Here is a 14,172-nt window from a genome sequence, read left to right as displayed (position 1 = left end):
CACCCTGGGGTGCGGGGGAGCTTTTGCACTTCCCAGCAAAGGCAGAAGCTGCTGCTGTGGGCTTGGAGTGGGTCCGTGTCACCCCCCCCCCCCCTCTCTGTGGGTATTAAAACCAGTAAACGGATGGTGCAGAGTGGTGGCCTGGTCATTTGGGGCAGCTCCGGCACGGGGGTGCGAAAGGGTAGGCTGCACAGCCCCAAACTGGGGACCATGGCAGCACACACCAGCACCGCGGAGCCGGATCACCCCTGGCACAGCAGCATCCCCAGGGACCACAGAAATGGGGCGGCACAGCCCAAAGTGCCCCTGCATCCTGGTGGGACTGGGATCGCTCAGGGCTCAGGCTGGGGTGCTGCTCCTGGCCAGCACATTGGGGGACACCTCGCAGGTGCCAGGGGATGCTGGCATCTCCCCACGCTGGTTTTCCCCCTGTGCCGTGCCAGCTCCGGGTGCTTTTTATAGTTCTCCCTGGCTGTGTCAAGCAGCAAAACTCAGAAACCCCCGGTGTGCGTCACCAGGAACACTGATAACCCCTGGGACAGGGTGGCCAGGGGGGGCCAGGTTGGCTACTCCCCTGCTTGAGGTGGCAAGTCTTTGTCAAATTCCCCTCGTTGAGGGGCCAGATGGTCCCTGGGGGGCGGAGGCCAGGTGAAAGCGTGGCTTTGCCGTGCAGCTTTATTAATTGAGAAGGCGAAACTCCATTAGTCACGCTCGTTAATGCCCGGCCCTCCAGCGCACTTGCACCAGCCAGAGTCCTTGTGGCTGCGGGGAGTGAGGATGGGGCGAGCGATGCACCGGGGTTGGGGTGTGGGAAGCCTGTGCTGCCTGCTGGGGGGGCTGGATTAGACCCCCTTCCTGGCCCAGCAATGGGTCTGGCTTCTCCAGCGAGTCCCCAGCACCCAAGGAGCCCCAGAGCAGGCTGGGGCATGGGGAGCAGCTGCAGCAGAGGATGCACCAAGCATCCAAACCCAGCTCTATCGCTTGCTCCATTGGAGGATGCCTGAACGACCTGAAATCCCAGGAAGACCCCCCCCCCCTCATAGCCCCCTCAAGCTCTCCACCGGGGGGGATGAGGGCCAGCATCCCACCACCACCATCCCCTCTGCTCAGCCTACCTCTCCGCCCAGCATTCCTACTTCCCCACGAAGCAGTAGGTACCATAGGTCCGCAGCTCCTTGCTGGGAAAGCCAAAGCTGCGGACGCCGGGGTCCGGCAGCCCCCCGCAGCGCTCACGGGGGGTGGTGATGGGGTACCGCACGCTGCCGTCCGCCAGCCACCCCCCATCACAGCGATCCAGCTGGGAAAACTTCCAGGCGGAGTAGAGCTGCCCCACTTTGGCGATGGCAGCCCCGTGGTTGCGGCACGCTTGCCCAGCCTCCTTGAAGTTTAGGTGGCCCCGGATGAAGTAGACCTGGCCTGGGGATGGATGGGGACACGGCGGGTGAGCGGCCACCACAGATGACCTCCTGGGGACAAGCCTGGATGCAAATCCAGGTGGGTATTGGGGCTCAGTGCCACAGTGGGAGGGACAGGGGACCCCAGCACTACCTTGAAGAGCAGAGGTGAAGCAGAAAGCATCGAATCGGTCCTTCTGCTTGTCCCTGGCCCCATAGGTCCGGACACCCGGCAGGAGGAGGCGGCCACCGCATGGCTCCCGTGAGTTGATGATGGGGTAGTGGACGGTCCCATCGAGGATCCAGCCGGCGTTGCACCAGTCCAGACCCTCTGTCCAGGCTGCAGGGCGAGAGGTGGCTCAGCACCGGCACCTCCCTCCTCCCCACTCCTGTGCCCAACAAGGCGAGTTCTGGTGCGGATGAGGGTTGGTATTTTTTTTGTTGTTTTTGATGCTTCACCTTTGTAGAGCTGCTGGTAGGTGGCGAGGCGGGAGTCCTGCTGCTCACAGGCTCGCTTGGCTTCGTGGTAGTTGAATTTGTAGCGCCCATTGCTGGGCTGGTAGGGGAAGACGATGCCTGGGGACACGAGGACAGGGATGGAAGGTGAAGGAGATGCTCTCCCCGAGGAGGCTTTGACTTATCATCCCCGGGGATTTAGTGCTGAAGATAAAGCTGGGGTACAGGGCATTGCAACAGGGGGCACAACGGGTAGAGGTACCCAGCCATGGACCCCCAGTCCAGCCCAGGGTCCCCTATTCTGCTCTCCCCCAAATCCCCGGGGCATATGGCAGAAGGGAGCCCAGCCTCACCTTCGAGGTGCAGTGTGAGTGAGATGCTCTCATCCTCCAGCCCGTTGACGAGCTGGCAGCGGTAGCGTCCCTCGTCCTCCAGAGTTACATCAGTGATGGTGAGCGAGGCGTCGTAGCGGTGGCTGTGCCGCAGGCGCACCCGTGGGCTCAGTGGCCCGTAGTTCTTGTGGTACAGCCCGTTGGTGATGATGATGATGTTCTCCCGGTAGTTGGCTGGTTCCACCTTGCTCCACTTCACTCGGTAGTTGCGGGGCAGGGCGCGCAGGACACAGGGCAGGGTGGCCGTGGCACCCCGCTGCGTGTGCACCGTGGTGTGGAGGGGCTCCAGCAGGTATTGCAGGTGGGAGGGGGCTGCAGCACACACGGGCAGCCTCAGCGTCAGCTTACTGCGGAGCATTGCTGCGGCCCCACCACCCCTCAACCCTCATAGGCGCCTCCAGCCTGGTTTCCATCATCCATCCTGGCTTGTTTTCCCCCCTCCTGTAATTGCCAGGATGCACAGCTCAGCCCCTACCCTGGCTGGACCCCCCCCCCCCCAGAATCACCTCCCTCCTCCAGCACCCACCCCAAACAGCAGCACCCTGCTCTCCCCCTGGGCCCTGCTCCCTACCTGGGCTCCCCGTTGGCCGCTGAAAGATGCTTGATGCTGGGGGTGCCACCAAGAGCCAGAGGGAACTGAGCAGGAGAAGCCGGTGCATCCTTAGAGCTGGGGGCAGGACGGTGCCTGGGGGGAGGGCAGGGGTCAGGGACGTACAGCGGGACGTATCCCAGCTTTGGCGGGGACCGGAGGACACGTCTGCAGTGCTTGCTGTCGGGGATGCCACGGGGCCAATGGGTGGCCCTGCTCTGTTGGGGGCTCACCCACATTTACTGTGCAAAGGGGACATCTCGCAGGACATCGAGCCAACAGAACACGCCAACCCTCCTCCCCGGCACCCCCGTGCCTCTTACCGTCCCCAGCTGTGTCCTTTGGGAAGCCACCGTTCCCATCCAACGCCTCCAGCGCACGTCCTGCCCCGGTGCCCACTGTGTCCCCTCTCCGTCACAGCCACCCCATGGCGGGGCCGAAGGCTCTGGAAAGGTCAAATCTGGGAAGAGAGGACACAGGGAGGTGGCGAGCGGGTGCTCCCAGCCGGTCCCTGCCCTGTCACCGTCCTGGGGTGGGCAATGACCCCGCAGCCCCGCGGCCCCACGGTCCCTTGACGCCCGCTCCCATGGCGCGTAGGAGCGGCGAGCACCGGCCGTGCCCTCGCTCCCAGCCCTGTCGCTGTCTCTTCCCGCTTTCTTATCTTTTTTTTTTTTTTCTTTCCCTCCCCCCCCCCAACACCTCCCCGAGGAACGCACGGGGAGGAGGAAGCACAATTTCCCATTGTGAGCATCTTTCTCTTTATTGTTCTGCTCGGCAAAACACAGCGCGCCCGGCTAACAAACATCTCTTTATTTCCAAGCCACAGTGTCGGGGGATTCAGGGAAAACGCCAGCACCACACAGGGCTCCGGCACCCCCTTGGGCTGGCAAAGCCTCCCCTCGGCATCAGCCCCCAGCGCCGGGTGGTCTCTGCTCCTGCAGACATCAGGGCGAGGGTTAATAGATGGGGAATGGCGGGGGAGACATGAGTCTCTGATGGGGGGATGCTGCTCCCATCCTTTGGGGCTCCCGCAGGTTGCGCAAGTGGGGGGCCCACTGCTCTTGCACCCCACCGGTGTTATCCTGCCCTGCTCAAAAGACCTCACAGAGGCTTCCCTGTCATCACCTTGGGGCCGGGATGCTGCCAGGAGCAAAACAGGGCCACACAATGGGGCTGTGTTCTGGGCTCCCTTATCTTCTCCCTCCCCCAGGGTCCATCTCCAAGGGTGGAGGAAGCTCTTCTCAAAGGAAACACAAGACAAGCAGCGTCTGTCCCCGGCACCAAAGGACACAGTGATCCTTAGCTTCTCCGTGGCACGCACGGCACAGAAAACAAACCTCCCCGGGGGGTAAAGCAGCACCAGGGTGGGGGCTGGCTCCTTGGCCCCTTGCCCCCAGCCCCTGTTCCAATTTGGCTGCTCGTACAGACTTCAGTGCAACAACCTGCCCTAACTTTGATGCCAGCAGGCTGGACTGGAAGCCTCTGAGGCTCTCCCAGCTCAAAACGGTCAGTGCTTTGGCTCAGTTTAATGAGCAAAAGGTGATCAGAGCTTTCCTCCCCCCACGCTGAGAAAGGCGAAAGTGCAGCAGCACCGCAAGCTCCTCTCCCGCACCTCCCCATGGTTGTTCTGTGGGTCCGTGGCTGTTCAGAGAGCACCTGTGATCTCCCTCCATCACACTTCCCATGCCCGCTGCTGCAAAAGTGGATCCCGATTCGCCCCCCAGCAGCATTCAGCCCCGGGCTGAGTCAGGGCTCCTTGGCACGTGGATGCTCTTTCCCAGCTCCGTGGTACCACGAATGAGCTGAGTGGTTTCTTGCATTTTTCCCAAGTGAAGGCAACAGCTCTACCCCTTGGCTCTCACAAAACCACAGCCCGGCGCAGGACACTTGCCAGGGCTTCCAAACGTGACTCATTCCCCTTCCCGGTCCTGTTGGCGTCAGGGCATGACCCCAGCCTGATGCTCCTTATCTGAGATCATCATTTGGCCTGGCGCTGTGGAAAGGAGTGACCCGTCACTTCCCAAACACATGCCAAGTTTTATTTCTCGGCTCCTTTTTCTCTCCCTCTCCCTTTTTGGGATTTGTACCCGCTCTCGGTGTGTTACAAACACCTCTCTGCACCAGCAGAAGCAGCCAAAGAAAAGCAAATGTGCTCCAGCTCCCCCCAGACTTGTTGCTGTTAGCTTCTGGCTCTGCTCCTCGCCCTCATTTATCAAGGCTCAGCTTCTTCTCCTCCCCACGCAGCCCCACAGGTAACCCCTGCACCGACAGGTTCCTCAACCATCATTTTTCATACTGACCAGGGAGTTTAAACCTGGCTTTGCTGAGCCGGCCGGAGCTCAGCACCTCTCAGTGGGTCCATCCCACCGTCCTTGCTGCACCAGCCTCCATCTCCTCTGCCTGCCCCAGTCCCCCCAAACCATCACGTCTCTCCTGTGCCAAACCTCCAGAAAGGCTGAAACCTCAGGTGTCCCCCAGCCACGACTCCCCCCGTATCCCAAATCCCACCCCGCCGAGATGGATGCTGACACCAAAAGCCCTGCATCCTGCCCCGGCACAGTGGCCCGAGCCACCTGCTGTGGCAAAACCAGGTGCCAAGGTGTGTGAGGGCGGCCAGCCCAGGGTTTCCGTGTTGGCAGCACCGTCCCGCTCCCAACTGGTTCTTCCAGCCGTGGGCAGCACCGAGGCGAGGGCAGGACCTGGCAGCCGCCCTGGCAGGCGGAGTTTGCAGCCCCGCCACATCTCTCCTCGTGTCTCCCCAGTTTCAGGGAGTTTGCCTGCCCTGGGCACCCCATGGCATGGCTGAGCACACTGCTGCCTCAAGGCTCCGGCTCTCCGGGCTGTGCTTCCTCCTCCAAATCCTCACCATCATCCTCTTTGCCATCTTTGTCAGGTACAGCCCAGAGAGCAGCCCCAGCCTCTGCTCCCAGCAGCTGAACTGCAGTTGGAGAAACCAGGACTCGGGTTTTCAGCACCCTCGTGAGTACCCCAGCCTCGGGTGGGCACAGAGCGTGGCTCTGCCTGGTCCCCAGGTGCTGCTGAGGGGGTGGCATGGGATGTCACCAGGCTGCAGACCTGTCACAGCATCCAGCTCCAGAGTAGAACAGAGGAGGGGGAGCATCAAGCGCCAGGGTTGGGATAACGGTGCATCCCGCTGAGGAGGGGGTGGCAGGTGGAAAGCAGACGTGCTGCAAGGATTCCCTACGTGCTTGGACAAAGCCAGGACCCAAATATTTGGGTCTGGAAGATGCATTTCAGCAGCTGGAGCACAGAGGGGACCACTCAGCCCAGCGATAAACCTGGGATTGTCCCCCCACCCCCCAGGGGGGCAGCACAGCAGCTTTGGGGATCTGCAAAGCTTCCCACTGACCTGCTGGGTTTTGCAGTGCTGAGGGATTTTCACTGGGCTCCTTCCACGGAGGATCTGGCTCCCTCGATGCTGCCAGAGCATCCAACTTGGGGCTGGGGGGCCATCCCGCTGGCACCCTCCTCCTGCAGGTGGGCATCGCTGTGAAGCCCATCCCGAGCTGGGGAATGAGGGACTGACCCTGGCTTTTCCAAGGCAAGGGCAAGGCAGATGAGTGGAGAGGAGCCTCTGGAGCACCCTGGCTGAGGGAGGGGAGCCCGGCCGAGCCGAGCTTCCCGGCAGGCAGCGAGCAGCAGGCAGGCAGCGAGCAGCAGGCAGGTTCTCCCGGTTTCACCTGCCCACATAACCCCACCCGGCACAGGCAGTGACTCACAGCTCTGGCACACGGTAAAGGATGGGACACAACCCTCAGCACTGCCGAAGGGTGCAAAGGGCATTTAGCCCAAGCGAGAATCACATTCCCCCTCCTCTGGTTTGCCATCAGATTCATCCCATTTTTCCGTTCACCCTTTTGTTCTTCTTACCCCCTGAAGCGGGACGGGCTGTTTTCAGGGGCGGCAGAGAGGTCCAGGGGGGTGGCTGATAGCTCAGACCTACCTTTGCACCGGTGTAAATGGGTGCAAAAGGCTCCTGGCCACCCCAAGAGGTTTCTGGGCTGCAGGATGAACCACGTGCGTGTACCGAGGTATCTGCACAGGGCGGTTGTGAATGGGGTGGCCAGGAGCCACCGCAAAGGCTGGCGGGGGCCACGTCAGGCGGGGAGGCCTTTACCTGTCACTTGCACAAGCAACACCCGCTCGCGCTCTCTGCTAGAGATCTCCAAGGGAGATCCAAGGCCAGATCCACCACGGTTCCAGAGACATGTAGGTGGAGCGAGGCTGATTTCTATTGATTGAAACTTTCAGGTCCCCAAAACCTGCTGGAGCAGGGGGTGTCAGAGCCCCTTCGGGGGGACTAGCAAGTAAGGAGGGTGGCTGCCTGCCCTCAACATCTCCAGACCCATCCTTCTGCCTCTCCTCTGCCAGGTTTCCGGAATGTCCACCTCCAAGTTCTCCTTGGCTTTGGGCTCCTGGTGGCCTTCCTTGGCCGCTACGGGCCAGGCAGCGTGGCCATCAGCATCCTTATCGTGGCCTTCGCCATCCAGTGGGCTGTACTGATCCAGGGCTTTTTCTCCTTCTTCCTGAATGGCAAAATTTACGTGGGAGCTCAGAGGTAAGGCAGGAGGGAGCTGCTGCTGCCCAGCTGCCGTCGTCCTGGGTCCAGCCCTGGCACACTGGCTCCCTCCTCTGTAAAACTCACAGCTCTGCTTTGGAGGAGGATGGTGAGGACCAGGAGGATCAGGCTTCTGGGTTATTCGGGGACCACACTAGCAAGGGTCATGGAAGTACAGCCAGGCATTTAGGGGGGCACACTGGCCCCAGCTGTCCCTTCGTCACCAGCATCGCAAGGCTCAGGCTGCCTGTTCAGCTCGCAGGAGCAGTGGGATGCAGGGTCCAGGCTGCAGGCTCAGCTCCCATCCCCCCGACGCTGCTCTCCCCTCCTGTGTTCACCCCTCCAGCAGCACTGGGTCCAGCCCCACACCTTCCCTCTCCTTCCCAGCATGGTCAGTGCCGACTTCTGCACCGCGGCCGTGCTGATCTCCACCGGAGCTGTTCTGGGCAGGGTAAACCCTGCCCAGCTGCTGCTGCTGACCCTGCTGGGAGTCACCCTCTTCACTCTCAATGAATACATCCTGCTCAGCCTCATGGGGGTGAGTGACCGATTGGGGGGGGTGGGGGGTGGGGGTGGCACCAGAAAGCAGGTGGCCATGGGTTTAGAGTCCTCAGGTCAGGACCTGCCTTGTCTGTAGAGACAAATCCCACCTTCCCGCTTCTTGCACAGTGTTTTTCTGTACTCACCAGGTAAGCGACAGCGGGGGCTCCTTGACCGTCCACACCTTCGGTGCTTATTTCGGCTTGATGGTTTCACGGATCCTGCACCAGCCCCATATGGCCAAGAGGAAAGAGCAGCAAGACACAGGCCACCAGCCAGATATCTTTGCTGTCATCGGTACAGAGCTCAAATCCTACATCTGAGTCAGAGACATGGTGGAGGGACCATCGCTGCTAACATCAAAACCTGTTCCCTTTCCCCGCAGGAACCATCTACCTGTGGATCTTCTGGCCCAGTTTCACCTCAGCCACCACCATCCGTGACAATCCTGAGCCCTGGGCAGTGCTCAACACCTACTTCTCGCTGGCGGCGAGCACCCTGGCCACCTTTGTCCTCTCACCTGTCCTCTACGAGGAGAGCACCCTGTGGGCGGTAGGTCCTCTCCTGGGACAAACCCAGGTCTCATGCACTACCCGCATCCCATCCTACAGGAACAGCCAGCATGTATACACCCTGGGGCAAAAGGGGGTGCTCGTTAGGCTTTCTTAGCTTCATTAAGACCCAGTGTGATCCCCGAGGAAGCCCAAATTACCCCAGCCCCATGCTGGTGTCCTCCACGCAGCCAATCCCCCTGCCCACATCCTGCTCCACCAGGTTCAGATCCAGGATGCTGCCTTGGCTGGTGCGGCCGTGATGGGTATGGCTGGGGAGATGCTGGTCACCCCCTTCGGGGCCCTCAGCGCAGGGTTTCTGGCTGGCTTGATCGCCCCACTTGGCTTCAGATTCCTCACGGTGAGTCACCTTGGGACAGCCGAGGACACCGGTCCCAAGTCGGGGGACCACCCGCCTTTGGGGGAGGCTGCACTGCCAACCTGCAGCTCCCCAACCCTCCAAAGCACCGAGCTGCAGCACAGCATCCCTGGGCAAGCAGCCCCCATCCGAACCCTGGCTCTTCCTGACGCTCTTCCCAGCCCGTCCTGTGCTCCAGGCTGAAAATCCAGGACACGTGTGGGGTTCACAACGTCCACGGGCTGCCAGGGATCCTGGGCGCCTTGCTGGGGACACTGCTGGCGGCACTGGCCACCGCAGATGCTTACGGTGGCAGGTGAGAAGAGGCAGAACCAGGGGTGCCAGTGACTCCATGCGCCAAGCTGGGGCCACCACGACCCCTGAAATCAGCGATGCTCCACGCACCCCCTTACAGCACATCCCCCAGAACCACAAGTGGAGCCCCCCGTTTCCCTGCCTCCCTAAAACCCTGTCCCCACTCCGGTTTGCAGGCTGGAGCTGGTGTTCCCACTGGTGGCCCAGGGCAGCCGGACACCCCGCGGCCAGGCGCTCTGCCAGCTCTGCGCCCTGCCCATCACCCTGCTGCTCGCCACGCTCGGGGGCTGCCTCACGGGTGAGTTTTGCCTCCGGTGAGTCCGAGGAATTGAAGGACTTGGGGGGGAAAAAGCAAGACCAGCCCCGAACTGGACCCTCCCCATTAACCGGGGCGGGCAGAGCGCAGCGGGTTCGGTGCTGCGCAAACCCCCTGGGGTTGGGGCTGGGGCTGTCCCCGGGGGCTGGGGGTCCCCTCCGGGCCGGGGTCGGGGCTGGGGCTGCCCCCAGGGCCGGGGTTCGAGCAGCCCAGCCCCACGCTGCCGCTAGATGTCAGGGGAAGCCCGGTGAGAGGAGCCGGGCTGGGGCGGCCGCCCCGCTCTCAGACGCCCTCGCCCGGCTTTCGGCATCCTCAGGAGCCGTCCTGAAAATGAAGGGGCTGAGATCTCCCCCGGACACGCCGTGCCTGGAAAATACGGTCCTCTGGCAGGTAAAGCTGAGGGCTTGCTGGTAAAAAACCCCAACCCCCCCAAAAAACCACCCACCCTCAAAGAGCTTTACAGCCCTCAGACAGCAGGGGTTGGATGCTTCCCCCGCTTCCCTCCTCTTAACAGCAGCATTTAGGGTGGGAGACGGCTTCATTGAAGCCCCTTAGGCCCCCCTCATCCAGTCCCGATTTGCCCCAAACGAGGCCCATTTCTGCCCTTCTCCATGTCTCTGCGTCGGTGCAGGTGCCCGAGGAAGGATGTGACCCCAGGGCAAGCGAAAAGGAACCAGGCACCAGCACCTTGGTCTAATGACCCCGCTGGTGAGGTCCTGCACCACCAGGCTCAACCCTCTACCAGCATCACCAGTGCCAGATAGCTTCTGGCAGCCTGAATGTCCCAGCAGTCTGCTCCGGAGACAGCCAGGCTTGTCCCCATGCAGGAGCCACCTCCTGGTCCCAGCGGTTTTGGGAGCAGGTGGGTGCCCACAGGTCTTTGCAGGGTGAAGAGATGCTGCAGTGATACAGGTCCTTGCTGTAGGAGTGACCTGGCTTGCTCCAAGGACACCTCAGGGTGTCTGGACTTAGCTCTGCTCCGTGCCTCAGTTTCCCCATCGACTGCTCTCTGGAGAGAGGAAGGGCATGAGGGGGGCTGTGTTGGGGAAGGGGCATACCAGGCTCCCCAGAGAGCAGCAGAAACTTTCTACAGACATTTTTGTACACAATTAAACCACATAGATCTTTTGTAGCTTCAGGATTTGCCGGTGAATTCATGCGGCACCTGCCCAGCTTTGCTGCCTGAGTTTCCTTCAGGTTTCTTTCCAGGGAGGAAAGCAAAGCCCCCAAGACCCCCTTCACCCTAAAGACTGGTGCCCCTGCGGTGGGTTTCATGGGTTGCTGCATCCCAGTTGTCCCTCTCCCCTAGACAGAGGGACTCTCCTGGAGCTTTGGCCACCAGAAGCTGCGACAGCCCAGAGCAGCCAGCACCCAGGGGTGAGACCAGGGTGGCACCAGGGTCCCCAGCGTAGGACCCTTACCACCTTGCACCAGGGACTGGGACCAAGAAAAAGCCCCCCTCCTCAAAACAGGAAAGCGTCCCCCAGGATGCACCGCCACTGGGAGAGGGGTGCTCCTGTGGTCATTGCAGCCCCCAGGTGCCCCTGCTTTCCAGGACCCCCAGTAGCACCCAGGACCCCGGAGCAGGTTTGAGCACCCTGGGAATGTAGCAGCCTGAGCGAGACCAAGGGGGTGTCCTGCAGCACCTGGAACAGGGGCACAGCCCTGGGGGGGGACAGTGGCCATGCTGGGGGTCCCCGGTCAGAGGCGGCCCTGGGGGTACCCACCTCCAGCACACCCAGGGAGGCTGCCAGACGCTTTCACACCTCCAGTGCCAGACTCTGGCGCTCGCCATGTGGGGTTCCCGTGGGCGCAGGTGTCCCCAGCTGCCAGCACTGTCCCCCGGGGAGGGGGCCACAGCCCCAGCCCACGCAGCGGGGACAAGGGGTTCAGGGCCAGTGCAGCGAGGTTTGGGGTAAGTGGGTTGCTACCCAGCCAAAGCGGTCACATTTGGGACTGTCTTGTTGTAATACCTGCTGCTGTTGAAACATAGAAATTATTTTTTTAAAAAAATGATTACATCAAAGATGCAAAAAAAAAAAATAATCAAAAAATCATGTGGTTGCAGGCTGATCATAAACCATCATTTTTAAACAGGGCTCTTTATCCTTTCTAAAAGGAATTAAATCAAATTAGAGAAAATACGGAGTCCCACACATTGCTCCATAGCAGAAATGCAAAAACGTCTCCCTTCGAAATAAGCCAAACCATCGCTTTAACTTTTCCAATTTCAGCTGTTTGTCACAGAAAACCTGGTGAAACCAAGACATTTGCTAAATGCTTTGGTGCCACTGAGTTTCCACAGCAAAACAGAGGGAAGTGGGCCGCCGGGCTCCGTCCCTGCTGCCAATGCAAGCCCTGGGGAGGGTTTCTGCTGTCCCCGCTCCGTGAGGAGACCCCAGCCCCACTCCACGCTGAGGTCACAGAGGAGGACGCGTCCCGTGTGTCCACATCCCGGTGGCATGCACCGCTGCCCGGTGCCATGTCGTGGGGGAACGATACGAGATGGAGAAGCGGCACGAGGGCTGGTGCCCCAGCAAGTGGGTGCCAGGCTCCATCACCACCCCCAGCCCCACACCACCCCCTCCCCACCTCACCTCCTTCCCAGCCCTCTTCCCTCTCTTTCCCAGACAGCCCCTTTCCCCTTTTTGATCTCCTCGCAGCACGTTTCAAAGGCAACCCACTGCGCCGGGAAGAAAAGCCCCTCCAGTGAGATCATTGCGAGACCTCCAGACGTAGGGGTCGGGTGTGAAACGGACCTCCCTCCTCCTCCTCTCCCCCATCCCCTCTGAAAGACTGTTATGTTTTGTAATCGGATTAGGGGAGCCCTGCGCCCTCCCCACTCCCATTTACCAGCACGACCAGCTTGTGCACCGCCGCTCTCCCCGCAGATTGTTTAAGCGAGCCGGCCGCGAGCGGAGAGCTCGCCCGTGCAGCGGTGAGGGTAGAGGTTCGGACGGCGAGAGCCTGAAAGGTTTAGTCAGTGAACAAATTGCTTCTCTGTAGGGGCCGTTTTCTTCCCAAGTTGAACATAATGATGGCAGTTTGGGGAACAGATGGTGCAGCTAAGCAGATAATCCCGCCGGCCCTGCTAGCTCGGGGAGAGGCAGCGTTGGCTCTGCCCACAGCTCCGGGGGTCTGTCCCGGGACACGGTGGGTCAAGGCAGGGGCTGGGTGATGATCGCACCCCGGCAGGGCGCAAGAAGCTTGGGTGACCCCCCCCTTCACACCTTTTCCTCTTTGAGGGTGGTTTGGGCGCCAGACGCGGCTTGTGCCTCAGTTTCCCCAGCCCCAAGGGGAGCTTTCTGCTCTGTGGCTTTTCAAAGCAGGGCTCGCCCTCAGATCACAGCTTGACGTACCGGGAGACAGCACCGCTTTCCCGGCACAAGAGCAAGGGGTAACTGAGAAACCCTCGTTTTATTCTCACGTTCCTGTTCCACCTCTCCCTCCAGCAATATTCAAGATGTGACAAGAGCTGGAGGAGAAATTCTGCCAGCTCGCAGGGGCTGGGTGCACGGTGCTCATGTGGCATTGGGGATGCTGGGACCTGCCTGCTACACGAGTCTTTATATAAAATACGTCAGCAGGAAAAGCCCAAGGTCCCACCACCACCACGCAGGCAGGGGAGGGCATGGACACATCTGCACAGGGCGAGCCCTGCCCACCTGCCCTTGCCACACTGGCACCAGGGTCCCCTTCCCCATGCCGCGGGGCTCTCACAGCCTGCAGGACACATTCCAGACACACCACACCGCATCCCGGCTTCCAGGGGGTTCATTTAATTCATGCCCCCTCCCCTCTGCCAGCCTTGTCCCCTGAGAGCCCTGACTGACAGCTCCCTTGCCCTCTCCTGCGGCAGCCCAGCTGCCGAGAGACCTGCCTAAATCACCTCTTGCTAATGCAGAAGCTCAATCAGCTGCTCAAAGGGTGTTTTACAAGGAAAAGCAATAACAACATCTATCTGTTACAGCTGGGGAAACTAAGGCACACAAAGAGGTGCCTGAGAGTCCATTGGAATTAGAGGTAGGACAAAGCCCCAGCTCCCTGAGCTCCCTGCATACGTGTCCTTACAAATCCGCAGCCCCCCCCACCCTCCCCTCCCCCCCCCCCGGACCAGCTGATGCTGCGTGCTGTTTGATGGAAAGCCAGCTAATCGTCTTTCCCACCTTCGTTAGAGTGTGAATCGTTATCCAGGCGACACCTGTAAAGCTCCTTGTCAGACGAGGCTGGTGCACACGTCTAATAATGGGCACCATATGGGAGAGGGAAGGCTCAGGAGAGGAGCAGGGGCCCGACCATCCCCGCGACAAACAAAGAGCAGCGCCCAACGGCTTCCCATCGCGGCACAGCATCACCAGCACCAGCATCGGGCCACTTGAAAGACTGGCAGCACCGTGCCGCGGCGAGGGAAGAGCCCAGGCAGTGGAGAAGAGCCGCCGCTCATGGTACTACACATCTCGATGACTCCCCAAGCGGCCCTTGGAAAAGGACCTGGGAAAAGCAAACCACAGCTTGAGAGGGCAGGCTAAAGGCAGGAAAGTCATCCAGCCCTGCTCGCTCCCCAAAGCCTGGGACCGGGCACCCCAAATACACCGAGGTGCATCCCACTGTGCCTTGGAGCATCCTCTCGCTGCCAGCGTGGCAGAGGCCACTCGTGGGTGCAGACAAAGCCTCCCAGCACC

General features: G+C 60.8%; 2 protein-coding genes across 2 annotated transcripts; one reads left to right on the top strand and one right to left on the bottom strand.

The window, feature by feature from the left end:
- Window positions 1–232: 232 nt before the first annotated feature.
- On the bottom strand, window positions 233–3,467 carry HAPLN2 (hyaluronan and proteoglycan link protein 2). The gene is made up of 6 exons (XM_040577945.1): window positions 3,155–3,467; window positions 2,814–2,927; window positions 2,204–2,554; window positions 1,854–1,970; window positions 1,549–1,734; window positions 233–1,416 (listed from the first exon to the last, which is right to left on the bottom strand). The coding sequence occupies exons 2-6, from the start codon at window positions 2,899–2,901 to the stop codon at window positions 1,133–1,135; spliced, it is 1,026 nt and encodes a 341-aa protein (XP_040433879.1). The 5' UTR covers window positions 2,902–2,927; window positions 3,155–3,467; the 3' UTR covers window positions 233–1,132.
- Window positions 3,468–5,574: 2,107 nt separating this feature from the next.
- Window positions 5,575–11,559, top strand: LOC121080085 (ammonium transporter Rh type B-like). The gene is made up of 10 exons (XM_040577946.1): window positions 5,575–5,810; window positions 7,224–7,410; window positions 7,798–7,948; window positions 8,100–8,247; window positions 8,336–8,502; window positions 8,725–8,862; window positions 9,042–9,175; window positions 9,351–9,472; window positions 9,807–9,880; window positions 10,122–11,559. Exons 1-10 carry the CDS (start codon window positions 5,630–5,632, stop codon window positions 10,185–10,187), a joined length of 1,368 nt encoding a protein of 455 aa, XP_040433880.1. The 5' UTR covers window positions 5,575–5,629; the 3' UTR covers window positions 10,188–11,559.
- Window positions 11,560–14,172: the final 2,613 nt, after the last annotated feature.

The sequence above is a fragment of the Falco naumanni genome, chromosome 20 (assembly GCF_017639655.2).
Source record: "Falco naumanni isolate bFalNau1 chromosome 20, bFalNau1.pat, whole genome shotgun sequence".
In the NCBI taxonomy this organism is placed as follows: Eukaryota; Metazoa; Chordata; class Aves; order Falconiformes; family Falconidae; genus Falco; species Falco naumanni.
Note: the sequence above shows the minus strand (reverse complement) of the source record. Positions and strands in the feature narration are given on the sequence as shown.